General features: G+C 37.6%; 1 protein-coding gene across 3 annotated transcripts; it reads left to right on the forward strand.

Moving 5' to 3' along the window:
* The first annotated feature begins 870 nt into the window (after positions 1-870).
* Positions 871-19605, forward strand: ZNF570 (zinc finger protein 570). Of its 3 annotated transcripts, none has more exons than XM_010989380.3 (5): positions 871-1002; positions 1866-1940; positions 5681-5807; positions 6142-6237; positions 15832-19605. In XM_010989380.3, the coding sequence occupies exons 2-5, from the start codon at positions 1908-1910 to the stop codon at positions 17184-17186; spliced, it is 1611 nt and encodes a 536-aa protein (XP_010987682.1). In that variant the 5' UTR covers positions 871-1002; positions 1866-1907; the 3' UTR covers positions 17187-19605. The 3 variants fall into 3 exon arrangements, with proteins under 3 accessions (XP_010987682.1, XP_010987681.1, XP_064345692.1); XM_010989379.3 differs by having other exon boundaries at positions 890-1098; XM_064489622.1 differs by having other exon boundaries at positions 890-1940.
* Positions 19606-20425: the final 820 nt, after the last annotated feature.

Consider the following 20425-nt stretch of genomic DNA (forward strand, 5'->3'; position numbering starts at 1 on the left):
ATACATACACACACAATGCGACAGAATCAAAGGATCGCGCACCAACTCACAGTCAGGTGACAGAAACTTAAATAAATACCTAAAATATAAACATCCTTGTTCTTAAAGGGTATAGAGTCAGGTTAAAGAGCTGAAGGGGTGTCTGGAAGAAGTGTAATTAGGGAAAGCCTCTTGGATATGTGACATTTGTCAGAATGTAGGGAGTAAGGGAATTTTGAAGATACCTGGTAGAAGACTCATTTTAGGAAAACGGGGACACATTGACACCCACTGTCACCAAATCACAAATACAGGAACCGTATGCAAAGTACAACACTCTCTGCCCTGACCCCTCCCCTCCTGTCTTCAAAGTAAACCTTTCTCTGGGCAAGAACGCCCTAGAGGAGGTGGTACTGGGCCGAAGCATAATGCACCTGCGCACTCAACTCTATGCTGCCCCACCACACTTTTTTCGGGTCCCTCAGCTCCAATATAGAAACTCGCTCCTCACCCTCTTTACGTAGACGCGTGCGCACTAGCCGCGCCCACACACCAACCCCGCCCCCTGCGGCTTTCAATTCTCCGCGGGGTTGCTAAGGGAGGTGAACAGAGCGCTTGTGCCTGCGCACTTCAGTCCCAGGCCGACTGGTGTGACGCTCGGCGGACCCTGGTTCGGAGCTGGGAGGAATCGATTGGGACGTCCAGCCTCCGCTGCAGGGCCAGGGAGAGGTCGGCGTGGCCGGAGCCGGGGCAGATGGGGCGGTGTTACGCGCTCCCAGCGGAGCGGAGCTGTGGCAGTTAACTCTGCTGCGCCGGGGCCTTTTCTGGTCAGGACTACATTTCCCAGTGGCCCTCGCGAGCACTGGGCCCGCGGCCCCTTTGTGTCCTCCGGAGGCCGAGGCGCTTCTTTCCGGGCCCGCAGAGGCTGGGTTCCACCAGATTCGGGGCAGGAGGTGGGCCCGAGAGGAGGTCACCCGAGCCTTCCGGGCAGGGACCCGGTCTTCCGGCAGTTCAGTTGAGCAGGTAGGAAGTGGGTTGAGGAGTGGACCGTGGGTCACCCGGACGTCGTTCCCCGGGCCTTCTCTGTGACTCTGCGTGAGACGGTGGTTGATACCTTCGGTCCGTGAGCCTGTCACCCGATGTGCCTTTTCACATGGTATCTGTGTGACTGTGGGTGCGAGTGAGCCGATGGTTGGTGCCACAGAGTGTGAGACTGTGAGTCGGGGTGGGAGGGACTCTCTGTCCCCCACTGTTCCTGTATCCTCGGCCTCTGTGACTGGAGTGTGTGAGTGAGACCATCGGTTTTGATACTCTAGTATTTGAGGCTTGGGGCTTTGGGAGAGGGTGACAGTGTGAGACTGCCCGTATCCATGGCCGCTGACTGATTTGTGTAAGATGGTGGTTGGCGCTGTAGTTTTTAAGAATCTGTGAGTGAGTGTGTGTGTGAGTGTGAGTGTGTGTGTGGCGGGGGAGGGGGTCGGAGAACTGAGACTGCCACCAGTATCTAAGCTAGCCAAGTGATGCCAGTGTGCCGCCAAGTGATGCCAGTGTGCCACCAAGTTTCAGAACCATTGATCTACTGGAGAGATGAAAGTAGAGTCAGAAAGACCTTTACCTGATTTTGGTGCTGTTATTTATTAGCTGTGTTTCTTTATGCAAACGATTGCATTAATCGGAGTCTTTTGTTTGTAAAATCTAGAAAATCTGTTGTTAAAATAATAAATCTACAAGTGATGTAGGGACCCGTCTCCATTATGCTTTCTCTCCATTGGAGGGAAGGGTGCAACAGAAGGAAAGAGAAGCCAAAAAATTCTAGGCTGGTGATTCTGAATGCTGCAAGGAAAGCCTAGTTTCTCACCTTCTCTTCCCCATCTCACTCATCTAAGGACACTGCCATTTCCCTATAAAAGGGCCAAGGGGAGGAAAGAATGGCTGTTGGACTTATTAAAGCTATGTACCAGGTGAGTTGGTGTTTTCTCTTTTCTGAAATATTTTCTTGCTTTTCAAGACAAGCAGACATTAATTGTCCTTCTGTGGAAACTTTTCTGGATAACCAATCATGTCACTTCTTAAACCCTCCAATAGATTCCCACCTCATTCAGGATAAATGCCGAAGTCCTGGCCTTGGCCTACAAGGCCCTACATAATCTGGTCCCTGGCTGTGCCTCTGACCTCATCTAATTTTTCTCACTCTGTCTGACTTACTCACTCAGTTCCAGTTACACTAACTTCCTTCTACCGAGTTGATTATATTCTCAACTCATAGCCTTGCACTTACTGTTCTGTCTGCTTAGAATGCTGTTCCCCCAGATACAGACCAACTTCAGTCTCTGTCCAAATGTTCATTCATTAAGCAAATTTTTATTAAGCACCTAATTAACTAAGAGTGCTTAGTCCTTGTCTTCCTCTCTGCTGTAGCTACACTCAGTCATTTGTTGATCACATCTAGTCTCATGGCTTTAAATACCATCTATATGCCAACGACTACCAAATTGTATACAGCCCAGAACTCTTGTCCAGAAATCCAGACTTATATATCCACCTACCTTCTCAGTATCTTCATTTGGTTGTGGAATGGACACCTCAAATTCAAATGTCTCAAACTGAGTGAAATGAGCCATTGGAAGTTTTGGGGCATAGGAGTGGTATGATCTGATTCCCATTAAGGATCACTCTGGTTGCTATTGAGAATAAGTTGAAAGGACAAAAACAGGAAAATCAGTTAGAAAACTCTTACATACTTCCCCATCTCAGATGTTCAAGCTAAAAGTCTTCTATCAGGAAGTTCTGTTTGTCCTACTTGCAAAACATACCCAGAATCTGAGCACTTTTTACTACCACCAGTTTCCATTCTGGCCTAAACCATCATCTCACCTGGATTATTGCTGTGCTCTCCTAACTTGTCTCTTAATTTACACCCTTACTGCCTTTAGTCTATTCTCAACAGAGCAGCCAAAGTGATCCTGTTAATATTACATCATATTATGTCATTCCTCTTCATTGCAGGGAGGGAATTAATAGAAAGTATAGACAACTCTTTCAAATAGTTTAGTAGTAGGGGAAGAAGAAATATGGGTGGTAACTGAAGGAGAAACTGTGGTCAAGGTTTTTTTTTTAAGATGGGTGTATGTCTGTGGGCTGATGTGAAAGATTCGCTAGAAAGGGAAATTGAAGATGAAAAGGAGAGAGGAGGGAATTGTTTGGACACTGCTTAAGTAGCTGAGACGAGCTGAGGTCTGCTGTATAAGTGGAGGGGTTGGCCTTTGCTAGGAAGGTGGGCTGTTCATTTACAATAATAGGATCAACTCAGAGTATATGGGCACAGATGCAAGTTGATGTGTAGATGTGGGAGTTCATGGAAGTTCTCTTAGAATGGCTTTTATTTTTTCAGTGAAACAAAACAAGATCTTTAGCTGAGTATAACGATGAGGAAGGAGGTATTGACTATTTGAGGAGAGAGAAGTATCAAATGATGGTTTAGGAGAGTGGGGAAATGAATGGACTAAAGAAATGTATCATGTAAGTAGATAGAAATGTATCATTTTGGCCCACTGGAAGTTAGTGATCATGAATATAATGTGAGACCAGTTAGCATGGTTGGTTTGAGTTCTCCAGCAAAGTTCAACTGTGCAGGGTACAGAAAAAGAGTATGCTGAGTGATGCGTGTGGTTTAACCAGGTGAGTACAGTGAAGTCAGAGGGGGCAGGGAAGTTGAGGGTGTATGCTTGGGGATGGTTATAACAAATGGTTGTTCTAGGAATTGAAGGTACATGGGGATGAGGAACAGTGAAAACACGGTAAGATCAACGATTTGTAAGTTCTAGTGGGGGCAAAGGATTATCCTAATTAGGGTACCAAGAGGGCAAAAATTGGAATATAGGAAGTGGAAGTGAGAGTGGGAAAGTTGAGATTATGGAGGGTTTGGTACTTACAACAAGGTCTAGGGCATGATTGTGGAAGTGAGTGACTGTAGAAATGTGGAGGATGAGATTACTGGAGGAGAGAGGGGGTCAGAGAACTGAGAGGCCAGGTTGTTGGGAGGTTTATTTATATGGATATTGAAATGACCAAAGATTATGTATAATGGGAGTAGCATTGAAGAGCGTGACGGTGAGCCAGATGCTGAAGGGTTCAAGGAATGACAGAATTGGTATCTATGAGGATTCGACAGATAACTAAAATAAGGAGGGATAGTGGCCTGATTTCATAAGACTGAAAACTAAGTGTCTTTTAGGGAAGAGGGTTGAGTAATGGTATGGAAACAAGTATAAGGAGCAAAGAGGTTACCTACCTCACCTCCGCGTGCTGTGGTACAAGGGATGTGAGAAATAAGACTGTCACCTCATGACAGGGCTTCAGGGGAACTAGTCTTCTCCGCTGGGAGCCATGTTTCTATGAAAGGGCAAAAAAGTGAAGGAAACTGTTGACTTTCTATAGACTGGTTTGATTATAATTATGAATGGATCTTGAAACCAAGTATTGGGTTAGAAGTCAAATATTTTAAGAGGTTCTTTGTTAGAGGTCAAATATTTTAAGGTTAAAATTTAAGCATTGTAATTATTTTCATTGATTGTATAAATTAACTCAAGGAATCAGTGAAAAAATGTGTGTCATATAAAAAAAATTATACATTTGTTATACATATTTACATAAGCTAAGGAAAACATTTTTGGAAGCATGTATACATATGAACCAAACCTTAACAGGAGCATTTCTGCAATATATGAGGGATGGTATTGCTAGAGTGGAGAGGGAGTAATTCACAAACTACTGCATATAATTAAATAAGAAAAAAAGTAACTGAGTGTTGAAAAACACTTTAAGAATTTTTACTTTGTAGAGAAATTTTTTAAACTATGACAAAATTGTGTCAAATGCACAATAAAAAAGTTCTTCTGCCTTGACAGATTCACCTCTTCTAATTCTGTAAAAAAAATGTATGTGTGTGTATATATATATGTGTGTGTATGTGTGTGTATGTATATGTATATTTATATGTGTGTATATATATCCACACACATAATGTATGTTAGTTTATCAAGTGGTCACATTATAGAAACCTGGCACCCAGCTGAATCATAGCATAGCTCCAAGTTTCTAAGAACTTTGCTCAGTTCCTATAGGCAGAAGCAGTATTATGAGTGGTATAGTCATTTCTTTACACAAAATTTAGGTAGTCTGGATTGAAGTATTTGAATTTTAGTGGAGTTGATGATTTGTTTTGCTTGGTATAGCACCATTTCTGGAGATACAGCAAGCACTTTCTGGTCTCATTTTTGACCCTCTTACGCCTTCTTGAACTTTCCAAACCATTCATTCATTAATCCAGCTTATTCAGCAGATATTTGAATGCCTCATGTGTGCCAGATACTGTTCTGTAACTGAGGATATAGCAGTGACCAAAACGAAAACATACTCTGCTCTCATGAACTTTACACTTTAGTGGAGGTGGGGGGCAGACAATAAATAACAAAATAATTAATGATAATGGAGAAAAATAGGGGAATAGGGAACTGGGGTAAGAGTGTTGCTACTTTTGTACAGAATGATCTGAGAAGTACAAAGGCCTTGAAGGGGAACATGCCTGACATATTTGAGGATGTAACATCTGAGAGTCCCAGTGCCTGGGGCACAGCGAAGGAGGTGAGTATGGAAAGAGATGAGGTTATTTCACTTTATTTATTTATTTATTTCCTTTAAGGAGTTGGTGACCTTCAGGGATGTGGCTGTAGACTTCTCCCGAGAGGAGTGGGATTGCCTAAATTCTTCTCAAAGGCATCTGTACAGTAATGTGATGTTGGAGAACTACAGGATCTTGGTATCACTGGGTAAGAATATCTTCTTGCATAAATGAGCCTCTACTCATAATGGGCACTTTGCTCCCACCATTGTGAATTTTTGGATAGCATCTGGTGTGCAGTCAAGCACAAGGTCTGCTGCCTGTGCTAAAGTAACGGATTAATATTTGTGGAGTTGGCAGTAAACAGGTCTATTATTAATCTATGTCAGAAGCTTCAGCCTCGCTGTCCTTTGAATATGTGTCCTTATCACATTCTTCTCTGGCTTACTATAAGCTCCCTCTTCCCTGATGATCAAAGAACTGGGTGTGAATTGCGGGATATCTACAGCATGAGCAAATTCTTTTTCTTTTCATATATACAGGACTTTGCTTTTCTAAACCAAGTGTGATATTATTGTTGGAACAAGGGAAGGAGCCCTGGATGGTGAAGAGAGAGCTGACAAAAGGCTTGTGCTCAGGTGAGTGAGGAGAAAATAGGCAGGCAGAAACCTTTGGAGGTGACAGCCCAGCTTAACTCAAAGGTATCACCTCTTCACTCTTCCTTGTTGTTGACATGTTCTCAAATATTCTAGGTATCAGTAGAAACTTGAGTCCTTTTAGGGTGTTCTCCCAAAGTTATTATTCTAAACTTTCTCTCCTTTCACACTTTGCCCTCTCTTATCTGTTCTCTGAGTCTTATACCTTCCCAGTTCCATAAGTCTCTTCCAGCTTAAACTTTTGAGCTCTACAGACATCTATAACTGAAGTAACAAGTTCAAATCCTGACACTTACTTGCAGTGAAAGTTTGGGCAAGTTACTTAACTTGTCTGTGCCTTTGTTTTGTCATCTGTAAAATGGGATAATATTTTTAAAGTGCTTTCAACAGTACCTATCTCATACTCTAAGCTCAAAAGCTGTTAGCTACTACTTTATAGTAGAAGTAGTGTACCTCTAAATGCCTCATTTTTCTCTTAATGGTCAGTTCATTCATTCCTTTAACCAACATTTATTGAATTTGTACTTTAAACAGGGTACTTGGAAGATGCTGTGATGCTATACATTTATAAAAATAATCAAATAATTGATAGACTTGTGGCAGAGGTGTAATATAGCTATAAATGGCATACGTGAAAAGAAAGTTGACATAAAGGAAGTTCAGAGAGGTGAGAGGGGACTCTGGTTAACTGGGAACATGATTGTCTTTAACAAAAACAGGTTAGAAGCTAGAAAACATTTGAGGGAGAAGAGATTAAGAGTTTAGCTTTGTGGTGTAGGAAGGATTTTCAGATAGACATAGGAAGCATTAAGGTAAAATGGAGGACTAAAGTTCAGAAGAAGATTGGGGTCATTGTAAATATCTCTGTCAACACCACTCCCCAACTCACCCACACTCCCACCCCCAACCACTACCTCCCCCCAGCGTTTTATGTTTTTATTCAGTTTCCTAAGAAAAACTTTTGATGTGGAACTGTAGTATCAGAGAATATATGGCTAAATTTTATTTATTTATTATTGTTATTAAATAAACCACACACACATATAAATACATATTAGCCTATATATATAGCTTAAGTAATATAACAAAAACACATGCACCTACTTCTTAACTTGGGAAATAGAACATTGTCAATGCTATTTTAGGCCCTTGAGGGCCCCTGCCTAGTGATGTGCCACCCCCTACCCTTGGCCCATCCCTATCCTAGGGAACTACTAGGGTAACCACTATCCTACAATTTGCTTATCATTTCTTGACTTTTCTTTATAGTTGTGCCATATATCCCTAAACAAAACATTTATATTTATATATTTTCAATTTTTTATGTGTAGAAATATACTATGCATATAATTCTGACTTTTTTCCAACTCAAAATTATATTCCTGAGATTCATCCATGTTGATTTTAGTAGCTATTTTTTATTGAATTTTTTTTCTGTTGAAATGTAATGTATTCCACTGTGTAAATGTATCCATTCTCCAATGGATTTGTTATTTGTTATTCTCCAGCATTTGTTATTGGTTATTTGAGTTATTTCAGCTTTATGTTATAAATGTTACTGCTGTGAACCTTACTACATGTGACAGCTGGTACACGTATGCTAGAGCTCTTACAGAGACTATAGCCAGGAATTTACTGGATAATGCTATTTTACCTTCCAGAGTACTGGTACTAATTTACATTTCTAACAGTTGTATGTGAGAGTGTTCATTGCTCCACACTCAGAATTGACAAATACTAAAATTTTTGCAAACTTGGTGGGTGTGAAATATTATCTCCTTATACTTGTCACCTGACTGTCCTTGATGAATATAAAAATTTGGCTTCTTTTTATGTTTATAAATTGCTATTTGGATTTCCTTTTCTCTGAAGTGTCTGCTCAAGTCCTTTGTTCAATTTTGGGAATACATAAATATATAAATAAATATATATATAGAGAGAGAGAAGTAGAGTTGATATACAATATTATAATAGTTTCAGATGTACAACATAGTGATTCAGTATTTTTATAGATTATACTCTATTTAAAGTTATTATAAAGTATTGGCTATATTCCCTGTGCTCAATATATCCTTGCTGTTTATTTATTTTATACATAGTAGTTTTGTATCTCTTAATCTCCTACCCCTGTCCTGCCCCTCCCTGATACTCTCTCCCCACTGTTAACCACTAGTTTGTTTTCTATATCTGTTTTTGTTTTCTTATATTCATTTGCTTGTTTTATTTTTTGGATTCCACATATAAGTGATAATATATAGTATTTGTCTTTCTCTGACCTATTTCTCTTAAGTATAATACACTCCAAGTATACTAGGGTTCCCTCTTCTCCACATCCTCGCCAGCATTTGTTATTTATGGTCCTTTTGATGCTAGCCATTCTGACAGGTGTGAAGTAATACCTCATTGTGGTTTTGTGTCATATATATATATATATATATATATAAAATGAATATATATATTTAATTGAACTATAGTTGATTTATAATATGTTAGTTTCAGGTATATAGCAAAGTGATGCAGACAGATACATACATTCTTTTTCAGATTCTTTCCATTATAGGTTTTTATAAGATTTTGAATATAGTTCCCTGTGCTATACAGTAAATCCTTGTTACCTATTTTATATATAGTGGTGTGTATTTTTTAATCCCATATTCCCAATTTATGCCTTTCCCCTTTTCTCCTTTGGTAACCATAGTTTTTTTCCTATGTCTATGAGTCTTGTTTCTGTTTCAAATAAGTTCCTTTGTATTATTGTTTAGTTTTCCCATGTAAGCAATATCATATAATATTTGTGTTTCTCTGTCTGACTTGCTTCATTTAGTATGATATTCTCTGGGTCCATCCATGTTGCTGCAAATGGCAATATTTTATTCTTTCTTATGGCTGAGTAATATTCCATTGTATGTATGTATACACACACCACATCTTTGTATGTATATGTGTATATATATATATATATATATATATATATATACACACACACACACCACATCTTTTCCCATTTATCTGTTGATGGACACTTAGGTTGCTTCCATGTCTTGGCTGTTGTAAATAGTGCTGCTATTAACATTGGGATGCATGTATCTTTTCAAATTAGAGTTTTTTCTGGATATATACCCAGGAGTGGGATTGCTGGATCATATAGTAAGTCCATTTTTAGTTTTCTAAGAAACCTCCATACTGTTTTCCATAGTGGCTGCACTAAACTACATTCCCACCAACAGTGTAGGAGGGTTCCCTTTTCTCCACACCCTTTCCAGCATTTATCATTTGTAGACTTTTGAATTTTGGCCATTCTGACTGGTGTGAGGTGATACCTCATTGTAGTTTTGATTTGCATTTCTCTGATAATTAGCATTATTGAGCATTTTTTCATGTACCTGTTGGCCATTTGTATGTCTTCATTGGAGAATTGCTTGTTTAAGTCTTCTGCCCATTTTTGGATTGGGTTGTTTGTTTTTTTCTTACTAAGTTGTATGAGCTGTTTATATCTTCTGGAAATTAAGTCCTTGTCAGTCTCATCTTTTGCAAATATTTTCTCCCATTCTGTAGGTTGTCTTTTTGTTTTGCTTATGGTTTCTTTTGCTTTGAAAAAGCTTGTAAGTTTAATTAGGTCCCATTTGTTTATTTTTCTTTTATTTCTATTGCTTGGGTAGCTTGCCCTAGGAGAACATTGCTGAGATTTATGTTGGATAATGTTTTGCCTAAGTTTTCTTCTAAGAGGTTTATAGTGTCTTGTCTTCTGTTTAAGTCTTTTAGCCATTTTGAGTTTATTTTTTTGTATGGTGTGAGGGAGTGTTCTAACTACATTGATTTACATGTAGTTGTCCAGTTTTCCCAACACCATTTGCTGTCTTCACTCCATTGTATGTTCTTGCCTCCTTTGTCAAAGATTAATTGACCAAAAGTTTGTGAGTTTATTTCTGGGCTCTCTATTCTGTTCCATTGATCCATATGTCTGTTTTTGTACCAGTATCATGCTGTTTTAATTACTGTAGCTCTGTAGTATTGTCTGAAGTCTGGGAGGGTTATTCCTCCAGCTTCATTCTTTTTCTTCAGTAATGCTTTGGCAATTCTCGGTCTTTTTTGTTTCCATATAAATTTAAGGATTATTTGTTCTAGTTCTGTGAAAAATGTCTTGGGTAATTTGATAGGGATGGCATTAAATCTGTAGATTGCTTTGGGTAGTGGAGCCATTTTAACAATATTTATTATTCCAACCCAAGAACATGAGATATCTTTCCATTTCTTCAAATCATCTTTAATTTCCTTACTCAGTGTTTTTTAGTTCTCCACATATAAGCCTTTCACTTCCTCGGTCAGATTTAGTCCTAAGTATTTTATTTTTTTGGATGCTATTTTAAAAGGGATTGTTTCTTTACTTCCTTTTCCTGTTGATTCATTGTTAGTGTAAAGAAATGCCACTGATTTCTGTATGTTAATCCAGTATCCTGCTACCTTGCTGAATTCTTTTATTAGCTCTAGTAGTTTTTGTTTGGAGACTTCAGGGTTTTCTATATTTAGTATCATGTCATCTACATATTATGACAGTTTTACCTCTTCTTTTCCAATTTAGATCCCTTTTATTTATTTTCTTGCCTAATTGCTATGGCTAGGACTTCCAATAATATATTGAATAGAAGTGGTGAGAGTGGGCATCCTTGTCTTATTCCAGATTTTAGTGGAAAGGCTTTCAGCTTCTCAGTGTTGAGTATTATGCTGGCTGTAGGTATGTTATAAATAGGTTTTATTATGTTGAGATTTGTTCCCTCTATACCCATTTTGGTAAGAGTTTTTACATAAATGAGTGTTGAATTTTATCAGATGCTTTTTCTGTATCTATTGAGATGACCATATGATTTTTGTCCTTTCTCTTGTTGATGTGGTGTATCATGTTGATTGATTTGCATATGTTGAACCATCCTTGTGTCCCTGGGATGAACCCAACTTGATCATGGTGTATGATCTTTTTTATGTGTTGTTGGATTCTCTTTGCTAATATTTTGTTGAGGATTTTTGCATCTGTGTTCATTAACGATATTGGCATATAGCTTTCTTTTTTGGTAGTGTCTTTGGCTTTGGTATCAGGGTGATGATGGCTTCATAGAATGAGTTTGGGAGTATTCCCTCCTTTTTAATCTTTTGGAAGAGTTTGAGAAGGATTGGTATGAGCTCTTTGTATGTTTGATAGAATTTCCCAGTGAAGCCATCTGGTCTTGGACTTCTATTTGCAGGGAGGTTTTTTATTGCTGATTCTATTTCACTTCTAGTGATTGGTCTGTTCAAATGATCTGTTTTTTGTTGATTCAGTTTTGGTGGGCTGTATGTTTCTAGAAACTTGGCCATTTCTTATAAGTTGTCCAATTTATTGCCATATAGTTGTTCATAGTATTCTCTTACGGTTTTTTGTATTTCTGTGTTGTTGGTTGTCTCCAATTTCATTTCTTATTTTGTTTATTTGTGTCCTCTCTCTTTTCTTCTTGGTGAGCCTGGCCAGAGATTTGTTGATTTTGTTTACTCTTTCAAAAAACTAGCTCTTGCTTTGATTGATTTTTTGTTCTATTGTTTTTTAATCTCTATTTTATTTATTTCCTCCCTGATCTTTACTTTCCTTTTGCTGACTTTAGGTTTTGTTTGTTCTTCTTTTTCTAATTCTTTTAGGTGCTAGGTTAGATTGTTCATTTGAGATTGTCCTTCTTTTCTGAGGAAGGCCTATATCGCTATGAACTTCCCTCTTAGGACTGCTTTTGCTGCATCCCATAGATTTTGTGCAGTTGTGTTTTCATTGTCATTTGTCTCAAGGTATTTTTACATTTCTTCTTTGATTTCATCATTGACCCATTGGTTTTTTAGTAGCATGTTGTTTAGTCTCCATGCTGTCTTTTTTTTTTTTTTTTTTTTTGTCATTTGTTTTTCTGTGGTTGATTTCTAGTTTCATAGAATTAAAAAAAAAAAAATCTTGCAGTGAGTTTGTCAAACTGCAAAATCTGAGAGGACAGTGCTCCACAAGATTGCAGTTATTTTAGACACCTGCTGAAAGTTGGTGATCCTCAGGGCCACCCTCATTTCTGACCACCTGGCCACAAATTTGGGAGTGCCTACAATCTCCCTCAGGTTTGATAATTCACTAAGAATTACAGAACTCAGGCAAGCGCTATATTATGATTACAGCTTTATTGTAACAAAACAATACAAATCAGAACTAGACAAAAGAAGAGACACCAAGGGCAAAGTCTGGGAGGGTGGCAAATATGAAGCTTCTGTTGTCCTCAGGGCCCCCAGGCATCTTGATACTCAAAAGAATATTGCCAACTAGGGGAGCTCTCTTGGCTTCAATATCTAGAGTTTGCTTTTTGGGACAGTGGGGTAGGGGTGGGGTTTTTTCATTTGCTTTTGGTTTTGTTTTGTTTTGTTTCGTTATGTAGGTATGACTGAGTGGATCATAAACCAATTTGACTCAGTCTCCAGCCTTCCTTCCTTTCCCAAAAGTCAGACTGATATCATGGTGGCTTAAAGCTCCAACTCTCTAGTCATGTGGTTGGTCTTTCCAGCATGGCTAGCCTTCAGCCTGAGTCATCTTGTTAGCCAAACTATCTAGGGGCTCATCATAAGTCACCTTACTAGTATTAAGTATCAGGTGTGGTCCAAGGGGCTCACGATGAGTAACAAAGACATTACTTCCAGGAGTTCAGAGGGTTTAGAGGTTACCTCCTGGGAAAAAGGAACAAAGGCCTGCCAGATTCTTCATTATGCAGTTCTTTTAAAAAAATCACAATAGGCTCTGACTGTGATTGAATGGACATAATATGTAAGTTTAGTGAGACTTAGTGGCTTTACATTGTGGATTCCTCATATATAAAAGCAAATTAAAAGATATTTCTTTTAATGATTACTATTATTAGCTGTTGTTTTATTATTTTTGTGACATTTCTTAACTAATATATTCCAAACTACATGTGTTATTATGAAAGTGTATTTTATTATTTTTCAGTGTATTCATACTGAACAAGTTGATTTTTATTATAACCTGTAATATCATGTGGTATTAATGTTCTCAGCCCTGACTTTTTCTTGTTTACTTTTGCTTCTTCTTAATCTTCTTTGGTTTCTTCTCTTTTCCTAAATATCTTAATGTTGGAGTGCTCCAGGGTTCGTTCCTTGCTCCTTTCTCTTCTCTTAACCTACACACATTCTCTTGGTAATACAGTCTCTTTAAATACCAAGTATATGCTGGCAGCTCCCAATTTAAAAATCTCTATCTTTTGTGTGTGTGTGTGTGTGTGGTATCATTGACTTATAGTATTAAATTAGCTTCAGGTGTACATCAATCATAGTGATTCAGAATTTTTATAGATTATACTCCATTTATAGTTACTACAAAATATTAGCTATATTCCTTGTGCTATATACTGTATCCTTGTAGGTTATTTATTTTGTACATAGTAGTTTGTACCTCTTAATCCTCTACCCCTATGTTGCCCCTCCCTGCTTCCCTTTCATCACTGGTAACTATCAGTTTGTTCTCTGTATCTGTGAGTCTATTTATTTTTTCTTATATTTGTTTGTTTTAGTTTTTAAATTCCATATATAAGTGATAACATATTCTCTGACACTTTACTAAGCATAATATCCTCTAGGTCCATCCATGTTGTTGCAAATGGCAAAATTTTATTCTTTTTTATGACTGAGTAGTAGTCCACTGTGTGTGTGTGTGTGTGTGTGTGTGTACCACATGCTCTTTATCCATTCATCTGTTAATAGAAATTTAGCTTGCTTCCATATCTTTGCTACTGTAAATAATACTCCTCTGAACATTGGGTTGCATGTATCTTTTTGAATTAGTGTTTTCATTTTCTTCAGATATATATCTAGGAGTGGAATTGCTGAATCATATGACAGTTCTATTTTTAGTATTTTGAGTTACCTCTGTACTGTTTTCCCTAGTGGCTGTCCTAGTTTACATTCCCACCAACAGTATTCTAGGGTTCCCTTTTCACCACACCCTCACCAACATTTGTTATTTGTGGCCTTTCTGATGATAGCCATTCTGACATGTATGAAATGATATCTGTTGTGGTTTTGATTTGCATTTCTCTGATGATTAGTGATGTTGAGCATCTTTTTATGTCCCTGTTGGCCATCTTCTTTGGTATATCTTCTTCAGAGAAATGTCTATTCAGGTCTTTTACCCATTCTTTTAATCAAGTTGTTTGTTTTTTTTTAATACTGAGTTGTGTGTCCTGTTTATATATATTATGGATATTAATGCCTTATCATAGACTGCTATCTTAAACTTAGTCTCATGTGTCCATCTGCCTTCTCCACATTTCCATTTCAAAGTCTAAAAGACATACTAAATTTATAGTATTTCAAACTGAGCTCTGGATCTTCCATACCTCACTGCCTACATCTGCTATATCCATAGCCTTTCTCATCAATGTTGATGGCTATTCCATCCTTTTGTTGTTTAGAGCATAAACTTTGAAGGCATGCTTGTCTGTCTCTTTCTTGTCACAGTCTATATCCAGTCTGTAAGGATATCCTCTTGGCTTTTCCTACAAAATACACCTAGACTCTGACCACCTCTCTGTACCTCCACTGATATCTCTCTGGTCTGAATCATTACCATCTCTCATGTTGATTGCTACAATAATAGGTCCCCTTGCTTCTCCCCTTGCTTTCCACCTTCCAGTATTTTCATTAAACCGTAACTAGACATAACTTCTATACACTTAACACTTCAGTGGTTCTCCATCTCACTCAGAGTAAAAGCTATATCCCTTAGGAGACCTATAAAACTTAAATAATCTGATTATCCTTTACCCCCTGACTTCATCTTCTACTACGTAGTCCTCTCCAGGCACACTGGCTTTCTTACTATTCCTCAAAGAAACCAAACATGCTTCTACTTTTAGGCTATTTCTTCTTCCCAGAATGTTCTTTCTCCAGATGTCTAAGTGACTAACTTTTTTTACTTCCTTCACATCTTTGCTTTAATGTTAACTTTTTAATGATTCCTACCTTTGACTTCGCCAAACTCCTGATCTCTCTTATCCTACTTTTCTTTTGGCATAGACTTAAGTGCCTTCTAACATACAATAAAATTTACTTATTTAACATTTATTTCCTATCTCCTCCAAGAACATAAGGTCCATGTAGTTAAGGATCTTTGTTTTGTTTACTCTGATATCAAAAGCATCTAGAACAGTACCTGGCACAAGTTTCAATGAATGTTCTTGAAAGAAGCAACTAGACGAATGGAGATTATTTGAATTCCTGTATTATCCATACATGCATAAAATTAGAACCAGGTCCAACCACCTATGTAATTCCTTCTTGACCTGATAGTTACCTTGTTGATGTTCTTAATAATTCTCATCATTCCTTCTCAAGTTTCTGTATGACCTATTTTCAGTTTATGTTCTTATACACATCAGAACTAGAAAAGCTCGTGTTCTTGTGGGCATTATTTGCTATTAAATTCACAAACCTCACTTTATGAATGTACCTTCATAAATGTACCTTCTGGTACATAGTAGAGGAGACATTTTTTTTATTATTATTATTTTTCAGACTGGGACTCTATGTGTGAAACTAAACAATTAAACCCAAAGCGGGACATTTATGAAGCACAGTCATCTCAGAAGGTAATAAAAAAACTTACAAGCAGTGGCCTTGAGTACTCCAGTTTGAGAGAAGAATGGAAATGTGAAGGCCATTTTGAGAGGCAAACAGTGAATCAGAAGGCATGCTTCAAGGAAGAGACAATCACTCATGAAGAAGCCTCTGCTGATGAAAGGGGACAAGAATATAGCAAAACTTGGGGAAGTTTCCATCCAAGCACACTACTTCATACACCACAGATAATCCCCAAAGAGGAGAAAGTAGTTACACATAATACACATAAAAGCTTTAAAAAAAAGTTAATGGGCATTAAGCCCAAGACTATCTATACAGAGAAGAAACTTTTGAAATGTAATGACTGTGAAAAAGTTTTCAGCCAGAGCTCATCCCTTACTCTTCATCAAAGAATACATACTGGAGAGAAACCCTATAAATGTGTAGAATGTGGGAAAGCCTTCAGCCAGAGATCAAATCTTGTTCAACATCAGAGGATTCATACTGGAGAGAAGCCCTATGAATGTAAGGAATGTAGGAAGGCCTTCAGTCAGAATGCACACCTAGTTCAACATCTAAGAGTTCATACTGGAGAAAAACCTTACGAATGCAAGGTGTGTAGGAAAGCCTTCAGCCAGTTTGCTTACCTTGCTCAACATCAGAGAGTTCATACTGGAGAGAAACCCTATGAATGTATTGAATGTGGGAAGGCTTTTAGCAATAGATCATCTATTGCTCAACACCAGAGAGTTCATACTGGTGAGAAACCTTATGAATGTAATGTCTGTGGGAAAGCATTTAGCCTTCGTGCATACCTTACTGTACATCAGAGAATACATACTGGAGAGAGACCCTATGAATGCAAGGAATGTGGGAAAGCTTTCAGCCAGAATTCACACCTTGCTCAACATCAGAGAATTCATACTGGAGAAAAACCTTATAAATGCCAGGAATGTAGGAAAGCGTTCAGCCAGATTGCCTACCTTGCTCAACATCAGAGAGTTCATACTGGAGAGAAACCCTATGAATGTATTAAATGTGGGAAGGCTTTTAGCAATGATTCATCCCTTACTCAGCATCAGAGAGTTCATACTGGAGAAAAGCCTTATGAATGTAATGTTTGTGGAAAGGCTTTTAGTTACTGTGGGTCCCTTGCCCAACACCAGAGAATTCATACTGGAGAGAGACCCTATGAATGTAAGGAATGCAAGAAAACCTTCAGGCAACATGCACACCTTGCTCATCATCAGAGAATCCATCTTGGGGAGTCACTCTCACCACCCAATCCAGTCAGTCACCAAGTCCTATAGACTCTCATTAGTACTTCTGGAATTTATACTCATTTTCTCCATCTCTAATGTTGCCTTCCTAGTCTTAAGTTTTGTCTTACCGGATCACTGCTATAGCTTTCTAACAGGTTTCTAACAGCTTCCTGATCCAACCTCTGGTCCCGTTAAATTCATTTCCCACCATGCATCCAAACTGATCTTTTTGAAGTGTAAGAATACACATATCACTGCCTCCAGTTAGAAGTTTTTTTTGGCTTGCTGTTGTTCTTAAGCTAACGTTCAGTCTTTTAAACTGTCTATGAGGAACTTCTTTGATTCTTGTTTTGTTTGTTTCTTTTTTGAGCACAGGTGGACACCATAATTGGCAATGTCTGATTCTTATATACCTTTCCGCCTTATTTTATTCCAGTCTCCCTCTCTGGGCACTAGGCACTTCCCAAGACTAAGAGCTTAGATTCTGGGAAATCATAGCTCTACTACTACTGTGGCTTTGTGTGACTGAGTAATTTGCTTGACTTATCTAAACCTCAGGGTTTTCTTTAATTCTTAAAATAGGGATAATAAAGGATATTGTAAAAATGTGAGTATTAAATGAAGTAGTCTCTATTGTAGATTGGTGCATATTAAGTAAGAAATTTGCATGTAAAGTACTTAACGTAGTGCATCAAATATTGCAAATATTCAATTAAATAATAATAGCTAACATGTATTGAGTGCTTACTAGGCACTAGGCACTGTTCTCCATACTCAACATATATTAACTCATTTACTCCTTACAGCTAAAATATGATTCCTTAGTGGACAAAGCAGAACATCCATGCAAAGCAGCAGGTCAGAATTGGGGAAACCTAAAAATTTTGGACTATAAGTGGGAGTGTTTGGACTCTAAGTGAGTGTTGATACAGACACAAATAGTAGAACTCTAACACTTACAACCAGTTTTAGGATGTTTCTAAAGAGAATGAGTTGGATAAACCAATTAAAGAAAATTAAGATTCACTGAGACGAATACAGAACTTACATTTAGATCAAGACAAGAACAGAGAGGACTGCTATTTACTCCCAAAAGCCAATAAACATAGAAATTTGTACTGTACCATAAGAAAGCATCAGCCCCAGGTAATTATGTGGGTGAATCTAGGTAATTTCAAAAGCATTTAAACTGTTACATACCATAGAAAAAGAACAAAGTTTGTAAAAATTTTTATCAAGTGGCTGTAAAATGAAACTAAAAGGAGATTGAGGGAAGAAAACTACAAACTACTCAATATTCACTGAATGTGTAGATATATTGAGTAGCTCCAATTTGCCAGATACTGTTTTAGGTGTGAGGAGACAACATGATCAATACAAAGACCGTGTCCTCATGGAGTTAAATTCCGGAGGCTGAGAAAGTTAATGCTTAAATATAAAACAATTGATTTTGTAGACCCAGAAAACTAAAGAATAACAAAATAAACTGAAGCATATTAAACAGCCTAGGCTGAAGAGACTCAATAATGTTATCAGTTAACTCCTAATTCACAGATTCTTTGCAGTTCCAACCAGAATTCCCCAATGGGCATTTTTGCCCCTTAATTTCACAATTTTGTTTTCAAATTCATCTATGAAGTATGAATTCTCAAGAACAGCAAGAAAATTATTGAATCTGATCTATTTATAGAAATTCCGCATATGATAAAAATGGTTTATACCAGTAGAGAAAGTACAGTATAATTGACAATATACATCACAGTAATAAGGGAAACACAAGTAAAACCACAGTAACTATTTCAAAATCATCACATTGACAAAAGCATCACAGTACCAATTACCAGAAAGATGTGAAGCAATGGGAATAGCATACAGTGCATTTGGAAATAGTTTTTTAAAAAGGATAATTTGTCAATGTCTAGTAAAGTTGAAGATGTGGATACTCTGACTCAGCAATTTTGCACTTGAACCTCTACAGAGTCTCTCCTGTTCAGGGAGATGTACATGAAGACCCACTTCAGTGTTGTTTGTGAGAATGAAAGCAATCAGAATTACCATTAGGGTTTAAAAATGTTAGAACTCAAAATGAGCAAACTAGAGATATGGATACATCTCAGAAACTATAGAAACTGAACTAGAGGGTAATTTGTATGATATGGTTCCACTTACTTATATAAAGTTTGAAAACATGCAAATCAACGCTGTATTTTCCATGGCTAAATGCCATATGGAAATAGTGTAATAACATTCATGGAAATGATCATCAAATTGTGATGACCTCTGGAGAGGGAGAAAAATGAGACTGAGGTAAGGATGCAAAGGGAGATATCTTTTCATCACTTATATGCCTAAAAAATTAATATGGGTAATTCTTCTAAATTGATAAAGCTGGTTGTGGGTTTTTATTCTTTGTATCTTTCTGTATATTTAAACTATTTCATAATTAAAACAACATTTAAGTAATGTCTTCCTTTGTCAGTTATTTCTTTACTATACCTCACGTATGCCATATTCACCATTCATCCAGACCATATTCACCATTTTCTTCAGAAAGAAACACATATACAGTCGACTTCCAGATGTAAACACTGTTAACAGTTAGGTGATTATCCTTTCAGGAATCAGTGTTTTGAGGAATACTGTTTTCACACTGAAGGTTTTATAGCCTATTAATGACATGTTATTATCCCCGTTAGTCTCCCCCGTCCCCACTGGCTTTGAGGTATGATTGACAAAATTGTATATATTTAAAGTGTACAATGAAATGTTTTGATATATTTATACATTGTGAAGTGATTACCACAATCAAGCTAATTAACATATCCATCACCTCGCATACTTACCATTTGTGTGTGTGGTAAGAACATCTGAGATCTACTGCCTTTGCAAATACCAAGTATACAATACACTATTATTAACTATAGTTACCATGGTATACATTAGACCTTACTCATCTTGTAACTGAAAGTTTGTACCCTTTGATCAATATCTCCCTCCCTGCTGCCCCCCATCCCTAGCCTCTGGTAACCACCATTCTGCTCTCTTATTATGAGTTCAACTGTTTTTTTAGAGTTCACATGTAACTGAGATAATATGATATTTGTCTTTTTGTGTCTGGCTTATTTCCTTTAGCATAATGCCCTCCAGGTTTATCCATGTTCTCGTAAGTGGCAGGCTCTCCCTTTTTAAGGCTGAATAATATCACATTGTATATATACATCACATTTTCTTTATCCATCTGTCTACAGACACTAAGGTAGTTTCCATATCTAGGTTACTGTTAATAA

This window comes from Camelus dromedarius, chromosome 9, assembly GCF_036321535.1.
Source record: "Camelus dromedarius isolate mCamDro1 chromosome 9, mCamDro1.pat, whole genome shotgun sequence".
NCBI classification, from domain to species: domain Eukaryota; kingdom Metazoa; phylum Chordata; class Mammalia; order Artiodactyla; family Camelidae; genus Camelus; species Camelus dromedarius.

Coding starts and splice junctions, on each gene's coding strand:
- ZNF570 (XM_010989380.3), top strand. CDS start 1,908: ATGGCTGTTGGACTTATTAAAGCTATGTACCAG. Junction 5,808..6,141: donor CAGGATCTTGGTATCACTGG/GTAAGAATATCT, acceptor TCATATATACAG/GACTTTGCTTTTCTAAACCA. Junction 6,238..15,831: donor GACAAAAGGCTTGTGCTCAG/GTGAGTGAGGAG, acceptor ATTATTTTTCAG/ACTGGGACTCTATGTGTGAA.